Source organism: Mobula birostris, chromosome 12 (assembly GCF_030028105.1).
Source record: "Mobula birostris isolate sMobBir1 chromosome 12, sMobBir1.hap1, whole genome shotgun sequence".
Classification (NCBI taxonomy): domain Eukaryota; kingdom Metazoa; phylum Chordata; class Chondrichthyes; order Myliobatiformes; family Myliobatidae; genus Mobula; species Mobula birostris.
The window spans coordinates 29,481,925-29,502,259 of NC_092381.1; the positions used below are offsets into that span (position 1 = coordinate 29,481,925).

Sequence of the window (20,335 nt, forward strand, 5' to 3'; positions counted from 1 at the left end):
TGAAGGATTGTGTGTTAACTTGTTTGGGATCAGTTATGAAATTGCTTTGGCAAGTTTCTTACAATAACTTTGTAGTTAAAACATGGAGAGGCATAACATTGGTATGAACATAGATTTCACTGCACACAAAAAAAGTTTGATAATTCATAGTATCACCTAGATATTCCTTATTTAATAAGAATATTTAAGTTAAATAGAATTGTTTTCAAGATCTATTTACATTAGATGCCACATTTTCTCAATTATAATTGTAGTTTTATTGAAAAATATTCTTCTTGACTTCTTGTTTCTAACTTCCTTCATCTTAAGCCAGTCTGTTGGTTTGAATTTTTCACCATAGTCAATAACTTCCATGCATAAGTTATTGATTGCTGTTTTCTCTCTCACTCTGAAAAAGACTTCCTGCTTCATTATACCTGAAGTATTTCCAGTCCCTTACCTTTATTAGATCTCACTTTTCCGGCAGTCAAAATATTGTTCTTTAATGTACTGGAGGGATAGCATAGAGCTTTCATTAGCGGTAATGTGTTTCAAGCTGCTTTAGTATATGTGCAGTCAGGAGCATTTGTTTCAGCGGAAGAAGAGCCAGTCAATAGGCAGGTCTGAGGGAGTATGAACACAGGACTGAAGCCTGCTAATTGACTTTTAATTCCAAAGAGGGTCATAAATATCTTAGCTTCTGTACAGAAACATACAAATTTCAAAGTAGCTTTAAGCCATCTGATAATGGTAGGTGCCATGAAAGTAGGTGCCCATTGTTCATGTTTTTAAGAGGGTTATGTTGTCTTGCATTCCCTTTATATAGTGTGGCTCCTAGAAATGCTGTATTTGTTAGTCAGTTTATTGTCCTTTGCAGAGATACAGTTTAAAACTTTGTTTTGCATGCCATCCAAACACAAGTACATCAAGGTAGTACAAAGGGAAAACAGTAACAAGGCGGAGTATAGTGTTTACAGTTACAGAAAAGGTTCAAAGTAAATTTATTATTGAAGTACATATGTCACCATATAAAACCCTGAGATTCATTTTCTTGTGGGCATTCAAAGTGCATTTATTATGTATGCAGTATACAAGCCTGAGCTTCATCTTCCCACAGACAGCCACGAAACAAAGAAGCACCACGGAACCTGTTCAAAGAAAATATCAAACACACAAAGGGCAAAAAAAAAATCGTGTGAGTAGCAAAAAACGAGTGAAACCACAGAATATGAAACATCAAACCACAGTCATTGAAACAGTCCAGGAATGTTCAGTTTAGTTCAGTTCAGTTCACTTTAGCACTGTGTTGTTTGTTGAGTGCAGGCTGGAGAGCCAGTCTACCCCAATCAAAAGTGCACAAAATAGCAATAAATAAAGGAGTGAGCAGAAATGCATTCCTAACTTGAACTGCCAAGTCCAATCCACAACGCGCATCAATTAAACCTTGCCAAAAACCCAAGACTCCAGTCTCGTTCTCTGGCAGCATAGAGAGAGATCAAGAGAGAGACCAGTCAAGCGCAGACACCTTCTTCTGGCAGCAGCGAGTGAGTGGGAGAGACTGGTCAAACACAAGCAGATGGTGCTGAACACCTGCTCGCCTTCCACTCTCATCCTCGTTGATTCCAATCTTGCTTGATATTTTAATCACAAAAAAGAGAAAATCCGCAGATGCTGGAAACCCAAGCAACGCACACAAAATGCTGCGTGGCCGACTGAGTTCTTCCAGCATTTGTGTGTGTTGACGTTTCAATTGGCAAATTTGGCAAGAAATGGAGTCGATCATGGACTTGCGCCCCTCTCCAGGCTCTTGGGCTCTAGGCCTCATACTCTGCTGGAAACCTCACTGATGTCCCTCTGAGACAGGAAAGCGCCAGATCGCTCAATCAGCCCAAAAGCACCGTCAAAGTGTAAATCACAAGTTCGAATCACACGTAAAAGCTTAGTAGCGGAATCATATTTGTAAAAAGAAGTATGAGAAGTAGTTTTGTAAACTGATAGATGTTGCCTTTGGTTGCATTGTTCGCTGGTGCCATCTTTGTTCACAGTAAATACAAAAAAACCCGATAGAATCATTGAGGAACCATACACAAGATGGATAAACAATATGCAAAAGACAACTAACTTAACAAATACAAAAAAAGGAAAAAAAAGACAAAATAATAATAAGCAATAGATATGTAGAAAATGAGATGAAGGGCCATTGAAAATGAGTTCATAGGTTGTAGGAACAGTTCAGTGTTGGTTGAATGAAGTTATCTCTTCTGGTTCAAGAGCATGAAGTTTGAGGAGTAGTAACTTTTCCTGAACTTGGTGGTATAGGCCCTTAGGTCCTGTACCTCTTTCCTGATAGCGGGGAGAAAAGAGCATGCCCTGGGTGAAGGAGGATGCAACAACACTCCTGGTAGATGTGCTTAGTGGTGAGAAAGACTTTACATGTGATGAACTGGGCTGTATCCACTAGTTTTTGTAGGCTTTTTCATTCATGGGTATTGGTGTTTCCATACCAGGCCCTGATGCAACCAATCAGTATACTCTCCACCCCATATCTATAGAAGTTTGTCAAAGTTTTAGATGATATGCCGAGTCTTCACAAACTCCTAAGAAAGTAGAGGTGCTGCCATGCTTTCTTTGTATTGGTACTTGTGTGCTGGACCCAGAACAGATCCACAGAAATGTTAACTCCAATGAGTTTTAAATTGCTGACCCTCTTCACCTCTGATCCCCGATGATTACTGGCTCATGGACCTCTGGTTTCCTCCTCTTATAGTCAATAATCAACTCCTTGGTCTTGCTGACATTGAGTCAGAGGTTATTGTTGTGGCACCGAAGTTCAAAGTTCAAAATTTATTGTCTAAGTACCGGTTTCCCCCACCATCCGAAGGTAGAGCGTTCCTATGAAACGGTTCGTAAGCCGAAATGTCGTAAAGCAAAGAAGCAATTACCATTTATTTATATGCGAAAAATTTGTGGGCATTCGCAGACCCAAAAATAACCTACCAAATCATGCCAAATAACGCATAAAACCTAAAATAACAGTAACATATAGTAAAAGCAGGAATGATATGATAAATACACAGCCTATATAAAGTAGAAATACTTTTCCACAATCATTACTGAACTGTTCTCCGTAGTGAAAATCTCGTGCAAGCGCCGTCAGCAGAAAATCTCACGCAAGCGCTGTTGGCAAAAATACGGCGCAAGCGCCCTCCAGTAACCCTTAAGTTATGAAGCTGCCAAATCATACCAAACAACACGTAAAAATACACAGCCTATATAAAGTAGAAATAATGTATGTACAGTGTAGTATCACTTACCGGAATTGGGACAGTGCCGAGCATACTGATGATGGTGTGTTAGACTGAGTCGTCGCAGGCTGGATGGTGCAGTGCCCCCCATCCTCCAGGCCGCCGACAGATACTGAACCGCGAAGCATGCAGGGGTGCAGCGGTAGCCGGGAGGCATCCAGCACATCTTTAAGAAAAAAGCCGAAATAAACATGCTAATTGATTATGTGTCAGGTGGCACCTAATTAATTAGCATGTTTATTTCGGCTTTTTTCTTAAAGATGTGCTGTGTGCCTCCTGGCTACTGCTGCATTCTCTGTGAATCGGTACAGTACCTGTCCGTGGCCTGAGTGTTGGGGTGGTGGGACACTGGGGTGTCATTTCGTCATCTGTTTCCATTAGAGCAGCAGCTCATCTTCTCCTATGATTGCCTGCCTCGATGTCGAAGGTCAAGGTTCGTCGTCTGCTGTGGCTGATGCAGAAGGCTTGCTTGACTGCTGAGCCTTGCGCATTTTTCTATCATATAGTTCTTTATAAGGACTCAAACCATCCTGCAAATATCCCCTAAACCTACGTACCCTTTCAAAATTAAAGTCGTACTTTATCATTGCAGTGAAAATCTCATGCAGTCCCTTTCGGTCCGTTCGCTACTGCATTCGGTTTGATTGTTATCCTTTCCTCTTCCAATTGCATCAGCTCTTAATCTATCAGTTCTTGGTCATGCCTTTTATCGAGCGCTGATTTTTCCCGCACGCTGCTTTTTTTTCACCTTCTGAAAGCGAAAACAGGGTACTAATGTCGGTCTTTCGTAACAATGAGGTTTCGTAAAGCGAACGTTCGAAAAGCAGGGGACACCTGTACATATATGTCACCATATACAATTTGGAGATTAATGTTCTTGCAGGCATACTTAATATATCCATAATAGAGTATTAACCATAATAGAATCAATGAAAAATCCCCCAACTAGGGTGTTCAGCTGGTGTGCGCAAAAGACACCAAACAACAAAAAGAAAGAAATAATAATAAATATCGAGAACATGAGATGAAGAGTTCCTGAAAGTGAGTTCATAAATTGTGGGAACATTTCAGTGAATGTCAAGTGAAGTTGACTGAAGTTACCCCTTTGACCACCAGAGCAGATAGAAATTATGGTTTAGTGCATCAATAATCAGTACATTATTAATGAAGCCATTATTTGTATTTTCTGCATGGCCTGTTTGACTCTGCAGACCAAGAGAGTCTGAACTTCAAAATATCCTAACAAATGAATTGTTGTGTAATTGCATTATGTTCTTTCCAACTGTCTATTTTTCTCTTATCCATTACAACCTTTGACTGCATTGCTTTATAATTATTCCCATTATTCTGCTTCAGGGTTTGTGCTTGAACTTCCTTAAGTATGTTTCTTTATCTTTATTCTAATAATAACCATGTGATATGCCTTCTTTTAATCAAATGTGATGTCTTTAATGTTCTGAGAGTGCTACATGCACTATACCTTTTTTCCCCACTTGAACCCTCTCTTCGTTCCACAATCCAGCTAGAATGACTACCCTTTTCTTGTTTTCTAAAACAGGTGAGAATGACGGAGAGAATGACTTCATCCAAACAATACCATTTCAGTTTGATCTGATGAAACTTTTGCCAAAATGCCAACAAACAGAGTTACTTTTTCATACCTTGACTAAAGGTAAGATATCAAAATAATGCTTTTCTGGAATAGGGAAAACCATAATGCCTGCGTTCAATGAAGATACACCCATAGGGATATCATGTGAGGTGGTTCCACTTGTGCTTGAGGCACACACCCTTGCTTCATCACTTGCCTGTTACTCTAAAGTTACAGGTGATGTAAGGACAAACAAGAGAAAATCTGCAGGTGCTGGAAATCAGAGTAACACACACAAAATGCTGGAGGAGCTCAGCAGGCCAGGCGGCATCTATGGGAAAGAGTACAGCCAATGTCTCAAGCTGTGACCCTTCATCAGGACTGGAGAAAAAACATGAGTCAGAGTAAGAGGGTGGGAGGAGGGGAGGAAGAACTGCAAGGTGATAGGTGAAACCAGGAGGGGAGTGAGTGAAGTAAGGAGCTGGGAAGTAACTAGAGGCTGGTGGTGACCTGATGAAAGGAAATAAGATAATCAGAAATGTAGTTTACCTGATTGGTAGCCTAGCAAATGTTATTACTGCACTCTGCAATTGCACTCTGCATACAGTTTAATAGCAGAACATTTCCTTGCTGGAATTCCCTGTGCCTAAGCCAGGAAATCTGCTTGTTTGACCTGGTACAGAATCTGCAAGCCTGTTCATATGACTGGAGGTACTGTAGCAGAGAGGAAGTAAACCAAGAACAATATAATGTTATTTTGTTGTTAAAATTATTTGTTTATAATAGTATTTTAATGATTTAAAAGTTTCTCTGACTTTATTTGAAAAGCTTGTATGGTTTATATTTCAAATTTATTTTTAATATTTATAACTTTTTTGGAGCCTCAAGAGCCATCAGAAAATCTAATTTTTTTGTCCTTGCAGCATAGAAGGAGACCATATAGTCCATCAAGTCTGAGTAAGCCCTTTAGTCACACCCTCCTCCTAACCCATTTCTCCCTCACATGCCATTAATTCCAGCTTCTATCATTCAGCTGCATCTGGGATAATGTACAGTCGTTTGTTCATTATGTGCTGTGTCATATGACATGAGCAATCATGAGCTTTCCATGACCATTGATGTTCTTGGCAGTATTTTCTACACAAGTGGTTTGCCATTGCCTCCTTCTGGGCAGTGTCTTTACAAGGCTAGTGGAGGAAAGGAGCGCCTTATACCTCCTTTCGTAGAGACATGTCTTTGGACTTTCAGAGGAAATCAAATCATAGAACATAGAACAGTACAGCACAGTACAGTCCCTTCGGCCCACAGTGTTGTGCCGACCCTCAAACCCTGCCTCCCATATAACCCCCACCTTAAATTCCTCCATATACCTGTCTAGTAGTCTCTTAAACTTCACTAGTGTAGCTGCCTCCACCACTGACTCAGGCAGTGCATTCCACGCACCAACCACTCTCTGAGTAAAAAACCTTCCTCTAATATCCCCCTTGAACTTCCCACCCCTTACCTTAAAGCCATGTCCTGTTGTATTGAGCAGTGGTGCCCTGGGGAAGAGGCGCTGGCTGTCCACTCTATCTATTTCTCTTATTATCTTGTACACCTCTATCATGTCTCCTCTCATCCTCCTTCTCTCCAAAGAGTAAAGCCATAGCTCCCTTAATCTCTGATCATAATGCATACTTTCTAAACCAGGCAGCATCCTGGTAAATCTCCTCTGTACCCTTTCCAATGCTTCCACATCCTTCCTATAGTGAGGTGACCAGAACTGGACACAGTACTCCAAGTGTGGCCTAACCAGAGTTTTTAGAGCTGCATCATTACCTTGCGACTCTTAAGCTCTATCCCTCCACTTATGAAAACTAACACCCCATAAGCTTTCTTAACTACCTTATCCATCTGTGAGGCAACTTTTCAGGGATCTGTGGACATGTACCCCCAGATCCCTCTGCTCCTCCACCCTACCAAGTATCCTGCCATTTACTTTGTACTCTGCCTTGGAGTTTGTCCTTCCGAAGTGTACAACCTCACAGTTCTCCGGGTTGAACTCCATCTGCCACTTCTCAGCCCACTTCTGCATCCTATCAATATCTCTCTGCAATCTTCAACAATCCTCTACACTATCTACAACACCACCAACCTTTGTGTCATCTGTAAACTTGCCAACCCACCTTTCTACCCCCACATCCAGATCATTAATAAAAATCATGAAAAGTAGAGGTCCTAGAACCGATCCTTGTGGGACACCACTAGTCGCAACCCTCCAATCCGAATGTATTCCCTTCACCACGACCCTCTACCCTTCTGCAGGCAAGCCAATTCTGAATCCACCTGGCCAAACTTCCCTAGATCCCATGCCTCGTTAAAATACATTAGGACGGATAAGTCCCCGGGGCATGACGGAATATTCCCCAGGCTGCTCCACGAGGCAAGGGAAGAAATTGCTGAGCCTCTGGCTAGGATCTTTGTGTCCTTGTTGTCCACGGGAATGGTACTGGAGGATTGGAGGGATGCGAATGTTGTCCCCTTGTTCAAAAAAGGGGTAGTCCGGGTAATTATAGACCAGTGAGCCTTGCGTCTGTGGTGGGAAAGCTGTTGGAAAAGATTCTTAGAGATAGGATCTGTGTGCATTTAGAAAATTATGGTCTGATCAGGGACAGTCAGCATGGCTTTGTGAAGGGCAGATCGTGTCTAACAAGCCTGATAGAGTTCTTTGAGGAGGTGACCAGGCGTAAAAGATGAGGGTAGTGCAGTGGATGTGATCTACATGGATTTTAGTAAGGCATTTGACAAGGTTCCACACGGTAGGCTTATTCAAAAAGTCAGAAATCATGCAAGTGAAACCCAGATAGTTGCAGAAAGAACATGCAAATTCTATGCAGACAGAACCAAAGGTTAGGATTGAAGCCAGGTCTCTGGACCTGTGAGGTAGCAGCATTATAGGTGCATTGCTGGACTCTGCTCATAATGACAAAGCCTACAAAACATAGTTTTGCTATGTGTCAAAGCTTTTTTCCTGCTTTGTAGTTTGGGTTTGTTTTGAGAAGTCTATGTTAGCGATGGCATTACAAAAAGTCCTAGTGAAGCTCTGCTCCACACCAGTCAGGTCCAGGAGACTTCACTGCCCATTGTCTCCTCCCCATAGACTATTTACAAATATGACGCTATGTGAATGTATGATGCTGCTATATACTATTCCCAAAAACTGTTTAAAGCTTGAGTTCTATTATATATTTGGAGGATTATCCTCTGTTGTGCCTTTTCTTTCAGGGGAGGATGATGGAAGTGCAAAGGAAACCACTTCTTTGCCCAATGAGATTCTCTTGAGTCTTTTCCATAATTGTTTACAAGAGACTCTCAGTGACCGGGAATTGCCTTTGGCTGACTCTGATCATGCAACTTTTATGCAGCAAATTTTGCAACGGGATCGAAATGGGCATTCCATTCCCTTCACTCTACCACCTGTAAAAGGTAAAATAATGTAGAAATTTTTCACTTGCTTGTATCAACTTTTGGTCTTAATAAGCCACAAAATTTTAATGTTTTTTTTCCACATTAGTTCAGGATCTATGTAGAACATAGAACAGTTACAGCACAGGAACAGTCCCTTCGACCTACAATGTTGTGCTAAGACAATTGAATGAGAAATCAAATGGGCAACTGGACTAATCCTCTCTTTTTACAGAATGCCCATGTCCTCAGATTCATGTGCTTATCTAAGTATCTCTTAAATGTCCCAATCTTTCTGTCTCTACCACCACCCCAGGTGTTTCAAAGAGAGGTTGTACTTCTTTGCTCTGTGGCTCATCACATTTTAGCACATGAGGAGCTAGCTTAAGGAAGAGGTTTCTGTTTCTATTAAAATTTCCATCAATCCCAACTAAAAACAAATGAAGTTTGCCATTTGAGTTCGATGTTTTCAGGGCATTGCAATATCTTTATAAATCTAGTTCAATCAGAATAAGATGCTTGCAGCATGCTTACTTGTTATATCCTGTTTCTTCACTAGAAGAACCACTGAAAGTGTTCAAAAAATTGGAGAGACAAGACACAATGATGTCATTGCATGCCCTGGGGAATAACAAAGAGGTCATGGGTTCAACCAGCACGTTACAGGTGAGTTTAGGAAGTCTGTAGTGGTATATTGTGGTGAGGCATGCACTGGACTGCTGAACTCATCCAAAACCTTTTTAATGTCCCTTGGGAATCCCGCTGAACTAAGAGTCCTGCTTAACAAAGAGTCAAAGTACATTTATTATCAAAGTATGTATGTAGTATACAACTCTGCGATTCATCTTCCCGCAGACAGCTATAAAACAAAGAAAGAAAACCATGGAACCCATTCAAAGAAAAACATCAGACTCCCAACACACAAAAACCGAGCGAAAATGTAGAATGTAAAACACCAAATTACAAATCGTTGCACCAGTCCAGGTATATTCATTTCAGCTCAGTTCAGTTCAGTCTAATGCTGTGTTGTTCATTAGTTTCAGGTCACAGAGCTTATCCGCCCTGATCAAAATCACACAAAATAGCGACAAAAAAGGACTGACCAGAAACCAGAAACATTTCATAACGTGGACTACAGAGTAAAACCCACAACCCATAAGCCATAGTGAAATTACAGCACTTCAAGGTTTTGTTAGTGTTGAGAATTTAGAGTTCCTGCCAATTCCAAAGAGAGTAGCATTAAAGTGTTTCAAATTTAACAAACTTTCTTCTAACTATGTAGCAAATAAAAACAATGAAAGAAATTGATATTTGAAGATGGTGATTTGCTTGGGCTAAGGGTAGGTTATTAAACATTACTTCCACCAGTGGCAAACTGGATAAGTGTCACACTCTTGGCACTTAATTTAAGGTTTGCGTGTGATAGGTATCACTATAACTATGTCATATGATGTGATATATGATTATGTCATAAGTGATATGACTGTTTCAGCTACTAACAAACTATTGTTTAGTTTCAAGTTGTTTCCAATGATAATCTTACGTATTTGATAAATTTCTTTATAACTGAATTAAGTTTGAGAATAGCTTTACATTTTGTCCTATTCATTTGTGATTAATTTGGACTCTTGAGCTAATATTTAATGTAATAAAGGGTTGTGTGCAGTGAACTTAGTCACTCGTGATAATGCTCAGTACAAGTGAAGAATGGATTCTCCCATGTGATCATATCCCTGGATTTAACTTGTAACTTCAATTTGTTGCCAATAGTAATAAAATATTTTATTTATATAGCATTACTAAAGTTAGATTCTATTTTATGATTACGTATTTCTGCCTGCAGGAGTTGTGCAATCGTTTTAATAGTACTAATTCAAGCCTGTTCCTTTGTGATGCAACATCTTAGGGCAATTCATTCCCTATACTTCAAGTATACTGAACATTATATTGAAATAGTAATTTTACAATTTGAAAGGAGCGCTTGTTTGAGATTGTGTTTCATCCTTGCATTATTAAGTAGAATTATAGTGATGTCAAGCATCAGTCAGTGGGAACACCTGATGATATATTACCTGTTCGATGAATATAAAAATTAACAAAATATTTACTGTGAAGGGAAGTATGTAGAATATGAGATGTCCTGCTGGAGAGATGTAGTTGGAGATTATCTTCTCGAGAAATTAAGAATCGACAATAATTGCTGGTCTTAGACCAGAAGACTCAGGAGCAAAACTAGAATACTCAGCCAATCGAGACTGCTCTGCCATTCCACCATGGCTGATTTATTATCCCTCTCAAACCCATTCTGCTTTCTCCCCTTAATGTTTGATGCCCTGACTAATCAAGAACTTATCAACCTCTATTTTAAATATACTCCACAGCTGCCTGTGGCAATCATTTCCACACATTTGCTATCCTCTGGCTAAAGGAATTCCTCATCACCTCTGTTCTAAATGGACGTCTCTCTATTCCAAGGCTGTGCCCTCTAGTCCTAGACTCACCACTGTAAGAAACATCCTCTCCACATCCATTCTGTCAAGACCTTTTAATATTCGGTAGGTTTCAATGAGATTCCCCCTCATTGTTGTAAACTCCAGCGGGTACAGGCTCAAAGCCATTATAGGCTCCTCATACATTCACCTTTTCGTTCCAGGAACTATTCTTGTACAGTTAAACCTCTTCTGGACCCTCTCAATGCCAGCAAATCTTTTTTTGGATATGAGGCCCAAAATTTCTCACAATACTCTTAGGTCCTGCCTGACCAATGCCTTATAACGTTTCGACATTACATCCTTGCTCTTATATTCTAGTCAAAGTTTAAAGTAAATTTATTATTGAAGTACATGGTGTATATGTCACCATATACAACCCTAAGATTCCTTTTTCAAAGGTTCAAAGGTACAATTTAATGTCAGAGAAATGTATACAGTATACATTCTGAAATGCTTTTTCTTCATAACCATCCACAAAAACAGAGGAGTGCCCCAAGAATGAGGTGATCATAGTAAATACGAGAAACACTATAGAATCAATGTAAAACCCACACCCAACAAGGTAGGTAACAACCAGTGTGGGGAAAAAAACAAACTCTGCAAAATACAAAAAGAAAGAGAAAAGAAGATAATAATTAATAAATAAGCAATAAATATCAAGGACATGAGATAAAAGTCCTTGAAAGTGTGTCCATAGGTTTAGGGAACATTTCAATAATGGGGCAAGTGAAGTTGAGTGAAGTTATCCCTTCTGGTTCAAGAGCATGTTGGTTGAGGGGTAATAACTGTTTCTGAACCTGGTGTGGGTCCTGAGGCTCCTGTACCACCTTCCTGATGGTAGCAGCAAGAAGAAAGCATGGCCAGGATGGTGATGATTCATGCTACTTTCCAGTAGCAGTTCGTGTAAGTGTGCTCAGTGGGGGGGAAGGGCTTTACCTGTGATGGATTGGGCCACATCCACTTTGTTTTTTAGCTTTTCCATATATGGGCATTAGCATTTCCATACCAGGCCGTGATGCAATCAGTGTGTATTCTCCACTGTGCAGCTATGAAAGCTTGTCAAAGTTTTAGATGACATGCTGAATCTTCCCAAGCTTCCAATAAAGTGGAGGCGCTGCCTTGCTTTCTTTGTAATGGCACTTGAGTACCAGACCCAGGACAGATCTTCTGAAATGATAACACCAAATAATTTAAAGTTGCTGACCCTCTCCACTTCTAATTCCCCTAATGAGGACTGGCGCATCGACCTCCAGTAATGATCTCCTTGGTCTTGCTGACATTGAAGGAGAGCCAGCTTTTCAATCTCCCTCCTATATGCTGATACGTCACCATCTTTGAATTGACCAACAACAATGATATCATCAGCAAACTTAAATACAGCATTGGAGTTGTGCTTAACCTCAGAGTCAAGTATAAAGTGAGTAGAATAGGGGCTAAGCACACAACCTTGTGGTGCAGCTGTGCTGAGGAAGATTGTGGGTCTGCAAGTGAGGAAATCAAGGATTGTGTTGCACAAGGTGGTATTGAGGCTTAGGACTTGAAGCTTATTGATTAGTTTTGAGGGGATAATAGTTTTGAATGCTGAGTCCTAATCATTTAGGAGCATCCTGATGTACGTATCCTCGCTGTCCAGATGTTCCAGGATTGAATGAAGACCAATGAAATGGTATCTGCTATTTGTTGTGCCGGTAGACAAATTGGGATGGATCCAAGTCACTTCTCAGGCAGGAATTAATATGTTTCATCAGCAACCTCTCAAAGCACTCCATCACAGCGACTGCAAGTTCTACTGGATGATAGTCATTGAGGCAGATTACCACATTCTTCTTAGGCACTGGTATAATTGAAGCCTGTTTGAAGCAAGTGGGTATCTCAGACTGCCAAAGCGAGAGGTTAAAGATAGCAGTGAACACTCCAGCCAATTGATCATCAGCATGAATGTACCCGGCCGTGTACCCTGTCTGGGCTGGATGCTTTCTCTGGGTTTGCCCTTCTAAAGGGTGCTCTCACGTTGGCCTCAGAGTCTGAAAGCACAGGGGGAGCGGAGGCAGTGGGAGTTGGTGAAGTGAGCATAAATGGCATTGAGCTTATTCTGGGAGTGAAGCTTTTTTAACCCAAGTCCTTTTGCACCTCTGATTTTTGAATTTTCTCCCCATTTAGAAAATAGTATACACCTTTATTCCTTCTACCAAAGTGCATAAACATACACTTCCTACACAACATTCCATCTGCCACTTATTTGCACATTCTACCAATCTGCCCAACTCCTTCTGCAGACTCCCTGCTTCCTCAACATTACCTGTTCTTCTACCTGTCCTTGTATTGTTTGCAAACTTGGCCATTAAGCCATCAATTTCATCATGATATATAACAAGAAAAGAAGTGGTTCCAATAACGAGCCCCGCAGAACACCAGTAGTCAACGGCAGGGAGCCAATCTTGTATCCATCTTTCCTGCGATACCATGTGCTTTTACCTTGTTAACCATCCTGGATTGTCGTGCGGCCGCAGAATCTGCTGCTGTCCCCCTAACTGTCGAAGCCCCTAACACTATCGCTCTGCCACTGGCCTAGCTGCTTCTGCTGTGCCCTGATAGGTCATCCCCCAGGAGTATCCAAAGGGGTATATTTGTTTGCTGAGTGGAATGGCCATAGGGGAACACTGCACTGACTACGTACTCCCCTCATTTCTCTTGGTGCTCACCTACCTGCAATCTGGAGCCTGCACTCTGGGTGACCACATCTCTAAAAGTCTTACATATGAGGCTTTCAACCGCCTTGATGGTCCTGAGTACATCCAGCTCCAGTTCCTTGACCTTATCAGTCAGGAGCAGATGTAGTCATCAGGGAGTCAGTTAGGTCAGCGGTCCCCAACCACCGGGCTGCGAGGAAGCAATATGATTTGCTGATATGAGTCGGCTGCACCTTTTCTCATCCCCTGTCACGGCCACTGTTGAGCCATTACGCATGCGAGGTCATTACCCGCGCGTCATCCGTGTCAGCGCGGGAAGGAGATCAACTCTTTAAGTTTGCAAATTACGGTGGGCTGAAAAGTATGTCTGACATAACACCTCTGCCGGCATTCTGGATCAAAGTCAAGGCTGAATATCCTGAGATAGCCACGAAAGCACTGAAAACGTTGCTTCCATTTCCAACATCATATCTCTGTGAAGCGGAGTTTTCTGCAATGAATGCAAATAAAACTAAATTGCGGAATAGACTGGACATAAGGAACTCCCTTCGAGTATCACTGTCTCCCATCACCCCTCGATAGGACCGTCTTGTTGCAGGGAAACAAGCCCAGGGCTCCCACTGATTCAGCGATATTGGTGTGTTGCAATGATTTTATATGTTCATACGGGGAAAATATGTGCTGTGTGTTTAATATCCAAACGTTACTTAAAATGTTATGATGCTATTGACTTATATAACCATATAACAATTACAACACGGAAACAGGCAATCTCTGCCCTTCTAGTCCGTGCCGAACGCTACTCTCACCTAGTCCCACCAACCTGCACTCAGCCATTCCTTTCCTGTCCATATACCTATCCAATTTTTCTTTAAATGATAATATCGAATCTGCTCCTGCTACTTCTACTGGAAGTTCGTTCAATACTTACTTCAAGCTCCCTGTCCTCCCCTGATAATTGACTTATCACTATATTCATGCGAGGAAAATATGCGCTGTGTTTAATATTAAATTTGTTAGATAAACCCTTTTAGAAACAAAATTGAGTGTATTAGCCAATTATCACCTATATTCCAGTCGTGATTAACACCCCCCCCGAACAGAATCACTAAAAACGATTTTCAGAAAAAAATCAGCAGGTACACGTATGCGCAGGTAACGCATGCGCAATGGTGCCCGCGCAAGGCTTCATGATCATTGTAGTCTTTGGGAAAACAACGTATTTGACTGCTACTCTTTGCCGTTGGCAACCCTGCACCCCCCCACCCCCTGGGTTGGCGGGTCCGCAAGAATATTGTCAATATTAAACCGGTCCACAGTGCAAAAAATGTTGGGGACCCCTGAGTTAGGTGACCTGAAATCCCACATCTCACAGGAGGAGCTGAACTACCATTCTGCCTGCACTTGTTATACCTGTAACTTCCTAATCTTAAACTTAAGCCTATGCCTGTCCTGGCCCAAGCTTGTTGAGCAGAAGCCTGACCACTCTAACACTGGCACACTCCTATAATGGCTGCTCTGCTTAAACACCTCGTTTCTTTTTATTGCTCCCTGCCGTGTTCTTAAAAAGATTGCGGTAATGGTCATCCACCAGAAAGTTCTAAAAGGCTCCTAGATCTTTTTAAGCTCCGCGCCGCTTCACCAGTGAATGACCTCTTGCGATTAATGTAGCCCACCAAAAAGTTCCAAAAAATTTTTGAGTCTTGCTGGTGGGTATACTTCCTGATAATGAACAAAATATGTGGCAGTTCTTGTAATAAAATGCATTTTCAGAAAGCTTACTCCAGAATGAAATATTTGAAATTCTTACTTAATGCTTTGCATTAAAAATATGCTTCTCTTGATTAGAGTGTTGGGAATGCTGATATGACTGAGGACAATGTAGTTTCAGTTGAAAATGAGACCATTCCTCAGTGGAGATGTTATACCAGATTTGTGAATGCACAACAAATCCTGCTCATCTTTTTGCCAGCCACCTTTTCTGGTAAGTTTTATCAATGTATCTTTATTTTTTGGCACAAGTGTTGCTTGAAGAGGCAAGTTAGCTTGCTGTTTCTTGTTAGAATTCATTTCATGCGTTCCATTCCGTCAGTTATACATAATGGCTTTCAAAGCTAGAGATCCTTTGTAGTGATTTAGAAGGTTCATTGTAAGTTGATACACACAAAATGCTGGTGGAACACAGCAAGCCAGGCAGCATCTATAGGAAGAAGAACAGTCGATGTTTTGGGTCAAGACCCTTCGTCAGGACTAACGGAAAAAAGAAATAGTAAGAGATTTGTTAACACCTACACTCTGTCCGCCACAGGAAGCCGGATCTCCCAGTGGCCACACATTTTAATTCCACGTCCTATTCCCATTCTGATATGTCAATCCATGGCCTCCTCTATTATTGAGATGAAGCCACACTCAGGTTGGAGGAACAACACCTTATATTCCGTCTGGGTAGCCTCCAACCTGATGGCATTAGCATTGATTTCTCTAACTTCTGTTAATGCCCCTCCTCCCCTTCTTCCCCCCTCCTTCCCCCCCTCCTTCCCCCCCTCCTTCCCCCCCTCCTTCCCCCCCTCCTTCCCCCCCTCCTTCCCCCCCTCCTTCCCCCCCTCCTTCCCCCCCTCCTTCCCCCCCTCCTTCCCCCCCCTCCTTCCCCCCCCCCCACAATAACTCCTTGCCTGTTCTCCATCTTCCTCTGGTGCTTCCCTCCCCCTTTCTTTCTTCCAAGTCCTTCAGTCCCATGATACTCCCCTTTCTCCAGCTTTGTATCCCTTTCACCAATCAACTTCCCAGGTCTTGGCTTCATCCCTCCTCCTCCTGTCTTCTCCTATCATTTCTGGTCCTCTCCCCCTCCCCCCACTTTCAAATCTCTTACTATCTCTTTTTTCCGTTAGTCCTGCTGAGGGGTCTTGACCCGAAACGTCAACTGCTCTTCTTCCTATAGATGCTGCCTGGCCTGCTGTGTTCCACCAGCATTTTGTGTGTGTTGCTTGAATTTCCAGCATCTGCAAATTTTCTCATGTTAGTGTGATTATTTGTTTGCGTTTTGTTTCCAACTACTATATTTTTATCTTAAAGAATGTGAATGCTATCTGTTGAAAGTGTTCATTATAAATATCCTGTTCCCTAAATGAACAGCAAATTTAATAAGGCGAAATATTGTCACAGATTGTGGGAGCAGAGTTTACTGCTCTGTGGCAATGAGGTAAGATGTCCCGTGAGAGGCCACCCTAGGAGCTGCACAAAATAACTTGTGTAAAAGTTTAAGGTACAACTTTTATTTAAAAGTCCTGTCTTTAAAAACCTGAAGTAACTGCAGTTGATGTAAGCTTTTTGTTTGCATTTGCCTGGAGCCTAACATAATGTTATGTGTGTGGATCTTTACCTAGAGGCACTGATCTCTATCTGAAGTGGCTTGGTACCATTCTTTGTTGGCACCTTGTAGCACAGTTGTCAGAGATGAACATAGCAGGCTGGTTTCTTCATGTCAGGCATTATGCCCAGACATTCTCAGGACTTTTCCCTAAATTTTAGTAAGCAGGGTGGACATACTCCTCTGGAAACTATGGTGACAAAGTGAATCAAAACAATAATTTAAGAAGACTGGATATAAAGAAAATATTTCTGATGCTTAATTTGCTCAAAATGAAAATTGTAAAGATCAAACGACTTGAAAATGAAATTCGATCAGATTGGTCATAAGCACAATTGTTGGACTTTTCCTGGCATAAATACTTCTACTAACACTGAAGTTGAAAATAATAATTATTATTATATTAATCATTAACTAGTGATGGAATAAGGGAGTTAATATTTTTGTGACATTTTTTTAAAAATGTGTTTTCTTTCTGTGCTCTCTATTTCTACGAAGATATGCAGCAACTGATGACTCCTGAGACTGATGAGAGTACAAAGAGTGCTGGTGTAGGAAATGAAGAACTGCTACAAGTTGAAATGAGGGAGTCCTCTTTGAGTGAGCAGTTGAAAGGATTTAGTGCCTCCTTGGCAATAAAAATGCCTGAAGTAGGTTGTTTTGGTGGACTTGATAGTGAAGCTGACCAAATGCCAATGAGTATTTCAAAGAATAATACTACCAAGATAGACTCTCTATCCCCAGGACAAGAAAACAAGTCCACTCAGGCTACAACACTCCCTTCTCCGATTCCAGCAACAGGAAATGAAATGTCATTATTTGATTCAGAGAAGGAGAAAGTACAACCTGATACAGGTAAGGGTTGCTCTCTGTGCAATGATTACTGCTTTGTTTACTTAGAAGTGGTGTTATGACTCCTCCTCTCGGTCTGAAAGCTGTTATTTTAAGTTTAGATTGAATATTTTTGAGACTTGAGCTCTGAGATTTTCGGGCCACTTTCTGCAGCAGTGCTGAGTGAACGGTGCATCTTGGACGTGCCACCAGTCTTTTGGGTGACATAATACCCAGCTGGACCACAAAAGATCTCAATGAATCAGGAGTGTTGCCATTCACCCTGCCAATTCATATTCCTCCATTTTAGTTTGGGGGGAAGAAGCAGATTATCTAGTTTTTATCACATGGTTAGGAATTTGTACAAAAAACAGCTACCCTATTTTCTAGATTATAACAATATCTCCCTTCAAAGTACTTTGAAATGTACTTTCAACATTGCTACATAAATACAAATATACTTCTTTTCTTGCACTTATTCTAATATGCTCTGCCAGCTAGTCAGTATTTTTTAGTCTCTGTTTTGTGTTGCTTAATGTATTTCACACCTCTAACGCCTTCCTCAGATACTGACTCTGCATCTTCAGAAACAATGAAGGAACGAGTGGAGTTCAGTTTGCCTCCAAAGAAAGACTTCCACATCACATTTAGTAGACAGTCCTCGCGGGTTGACGCCAGTCATCCAGACCGTCTTCGATGCCCGATCTATGTGTACAACTGCTCACTAGATTCATTGAAAGAGCAACTTGTGAATTCTTGCATAGAGCGGCCAAATCGGGACATTTATATCAGGTAGGGATATTTATTTTTTCTTTCTGGTCAGAATGGATAGTGTAAGTACCTGCCAATCTGAGTGTATCATGGGAGCAACAGCTTGACGTTTCCACTAATCCAGTCATCTCCCCTTCTGATTTTGAGTATGTTCTCTGGTGCAGGTTGTAAGACCATAAGACATGGGAGCAGATATTAGACTATTCAGCCCATTGATTGCTTCGCTAATCCATCACGGTTGATTTATTATCCCACTCAACCCCAATCTTCAGCCTTCTCCCTGTAACCTTTGATGCCCTTACTATCAAGAACCTATCAACCTCCGCTTGACGTGTACCCAATGACTTGGCCTCCGCAGTTATCTGTGGCAATGAATTCCACAGGTTCACCACCCTCTGGCTAAAGAAATTCCTCCTCATCTCTGTTCTAAATGGACATCCTTCTGTTCTGAGACTGTGCCTTCTGAAAGCAGCCGATACGAACTTAGTGAAACCATGGCTAATTGTCATTTCTGAGTTTCAGTTCTTAACAGTAAATAAACAAAAGCACAACTGCTTTAGCAAATAAAGGACACAATTATAGGCCAATTAGTCTAGTATCAGTAGTTGGGAAGATGTTGGAGTCACATTCATTTCAAGAAGACTAGAATATGAAAACAACAAGCTTTATAAAGCACTGGTGAGCCCTCACTTGGAGTATTTTGAGCAGTTTTGGGCTCCTTATCCAAGAAAGCATGTGCTGACGTTGGAGAGGGTTCAAAAGAATTTCACAAAAGTGATTCCAGGATTGAATGGCCTGTCATATGAAGTGTGCTTGATGGCTCTGGGCCTGTATTCACTGGAATTCAGAAGAATGAGGGGTGACCTAATTGAAACCTATTGAATAGTGAAAGGCCTCAAAAGAGTGGATATGGAGAGGATGTTTTCTATGGTGGGAGAGTCTAAGATCAGAGAACACAGCCTCAGAAGAGAGGGACATCCTTTTAGAATGGAGGTGAGGAGGAATTTCTTTAGCCAGAGAGTGGAGATTCTGTGGAATTTGTTGCCACAGGCAGCTGTGGAGGCCAAGTCATTGGGTATATTTAAAGCAGAGGTTGATAGATTCTTAATTAGTCAGGGCATGAAAGGATACGGAGAGAAGGCAGGAGAATGGGGCTGAGAGGGAAAATGGATCAGCCACGATGAAAAGGTGGAGCAGACTCGATGGGCCAAATGGCCTAATTCTGCTCCAATATCTTATGATCTTAACATCTACCAAGAAGTTCTGTGATAGGAGACATCTGAAGCAAAAATCAGCACCCAGCTGCTGAGCAATATCAGCAGAAGGAAACACATTTTCATCCAATTCCCTCCAGCTGCTATGATGGTTTGAAAGTGACTTACATTGAGGCATGTTTGTGAGTTGATTGGTTTTGGCACTGTTTTTATTGCACCCATATTGTTGTTGCAACTAAAAGAAATAAGTAGTTTATATGCAGACTATATAGATAGATGGTAGATACATTATTGATCCCAAAGGAAATTACAGTGTCACAGTAGCATTACAAAGTTCATAGATATACAAATGTACAAATATTAGAGAATGTAAAGGATGGGAAGATGTTTGATTATTTATAGATACCTGTGGGCTCAATTGTGTTCTGATCTGGGTTAATTATTTCTAATGCAGTAAATAGAACCATTGCAACCTCTGGTATTAAGATTATATGAACTGATGATCTTAATTAGTTATGTGGTCATGTTTGAGGAAATTTAATAGGCACAAAAGGGTATTTTAGTAGCAGAGTGAAACTTAGTGGCGGGCTAAAGAAGTCCAAGTGAAAGCTAGAATTCTTGTTTCATTGAAGCACATTTAGCCCCAGGGTA

General features: G+C 41.2%; 1 protein-coding gene across 1 annotated transcript in view; it reads left to right on the forward strand.

Annotated features, from left to right (window-relative positions):
- Nucleotides 1-20,335, forward strand: part of szt2 (SZT2 subunit of KICSTOR complex) — a 270,175-nt gene that overhangs the window by 70,227 nt on the left and 179,613 nt on the right. The window contains exons 21-26 of the mRNA XM_072273538.1: nucleotides 4,843-4,956; nucleotides 8,140-8,340; nucleotides 8,879-8,985; nucleotides 15,350-15,485; nucleotides 17,367-17,723; nucleotides 18,266-18,491. Coding sequence (XP_072129639.1) covers nucleotides 4,843-4,956; nucleotides 8,140-8,340; nucleotides 8,879-8,985; nucleotides 15,350-15,485; nucleotides 17,367-17,723; nucleotides 18,266-18,491 — 1,141 coding nt within the window. The remainder of the gene's footprint in view (nucleotides 1-4,842; nucleotides 4,957-8,139; nucleotides 8,341-8,878; nucleotides 8,986-15,349; nucleotides 15,486-17,366; nucleotides 17,724-18,265; nucleotides 18,492-20,335) is intronic.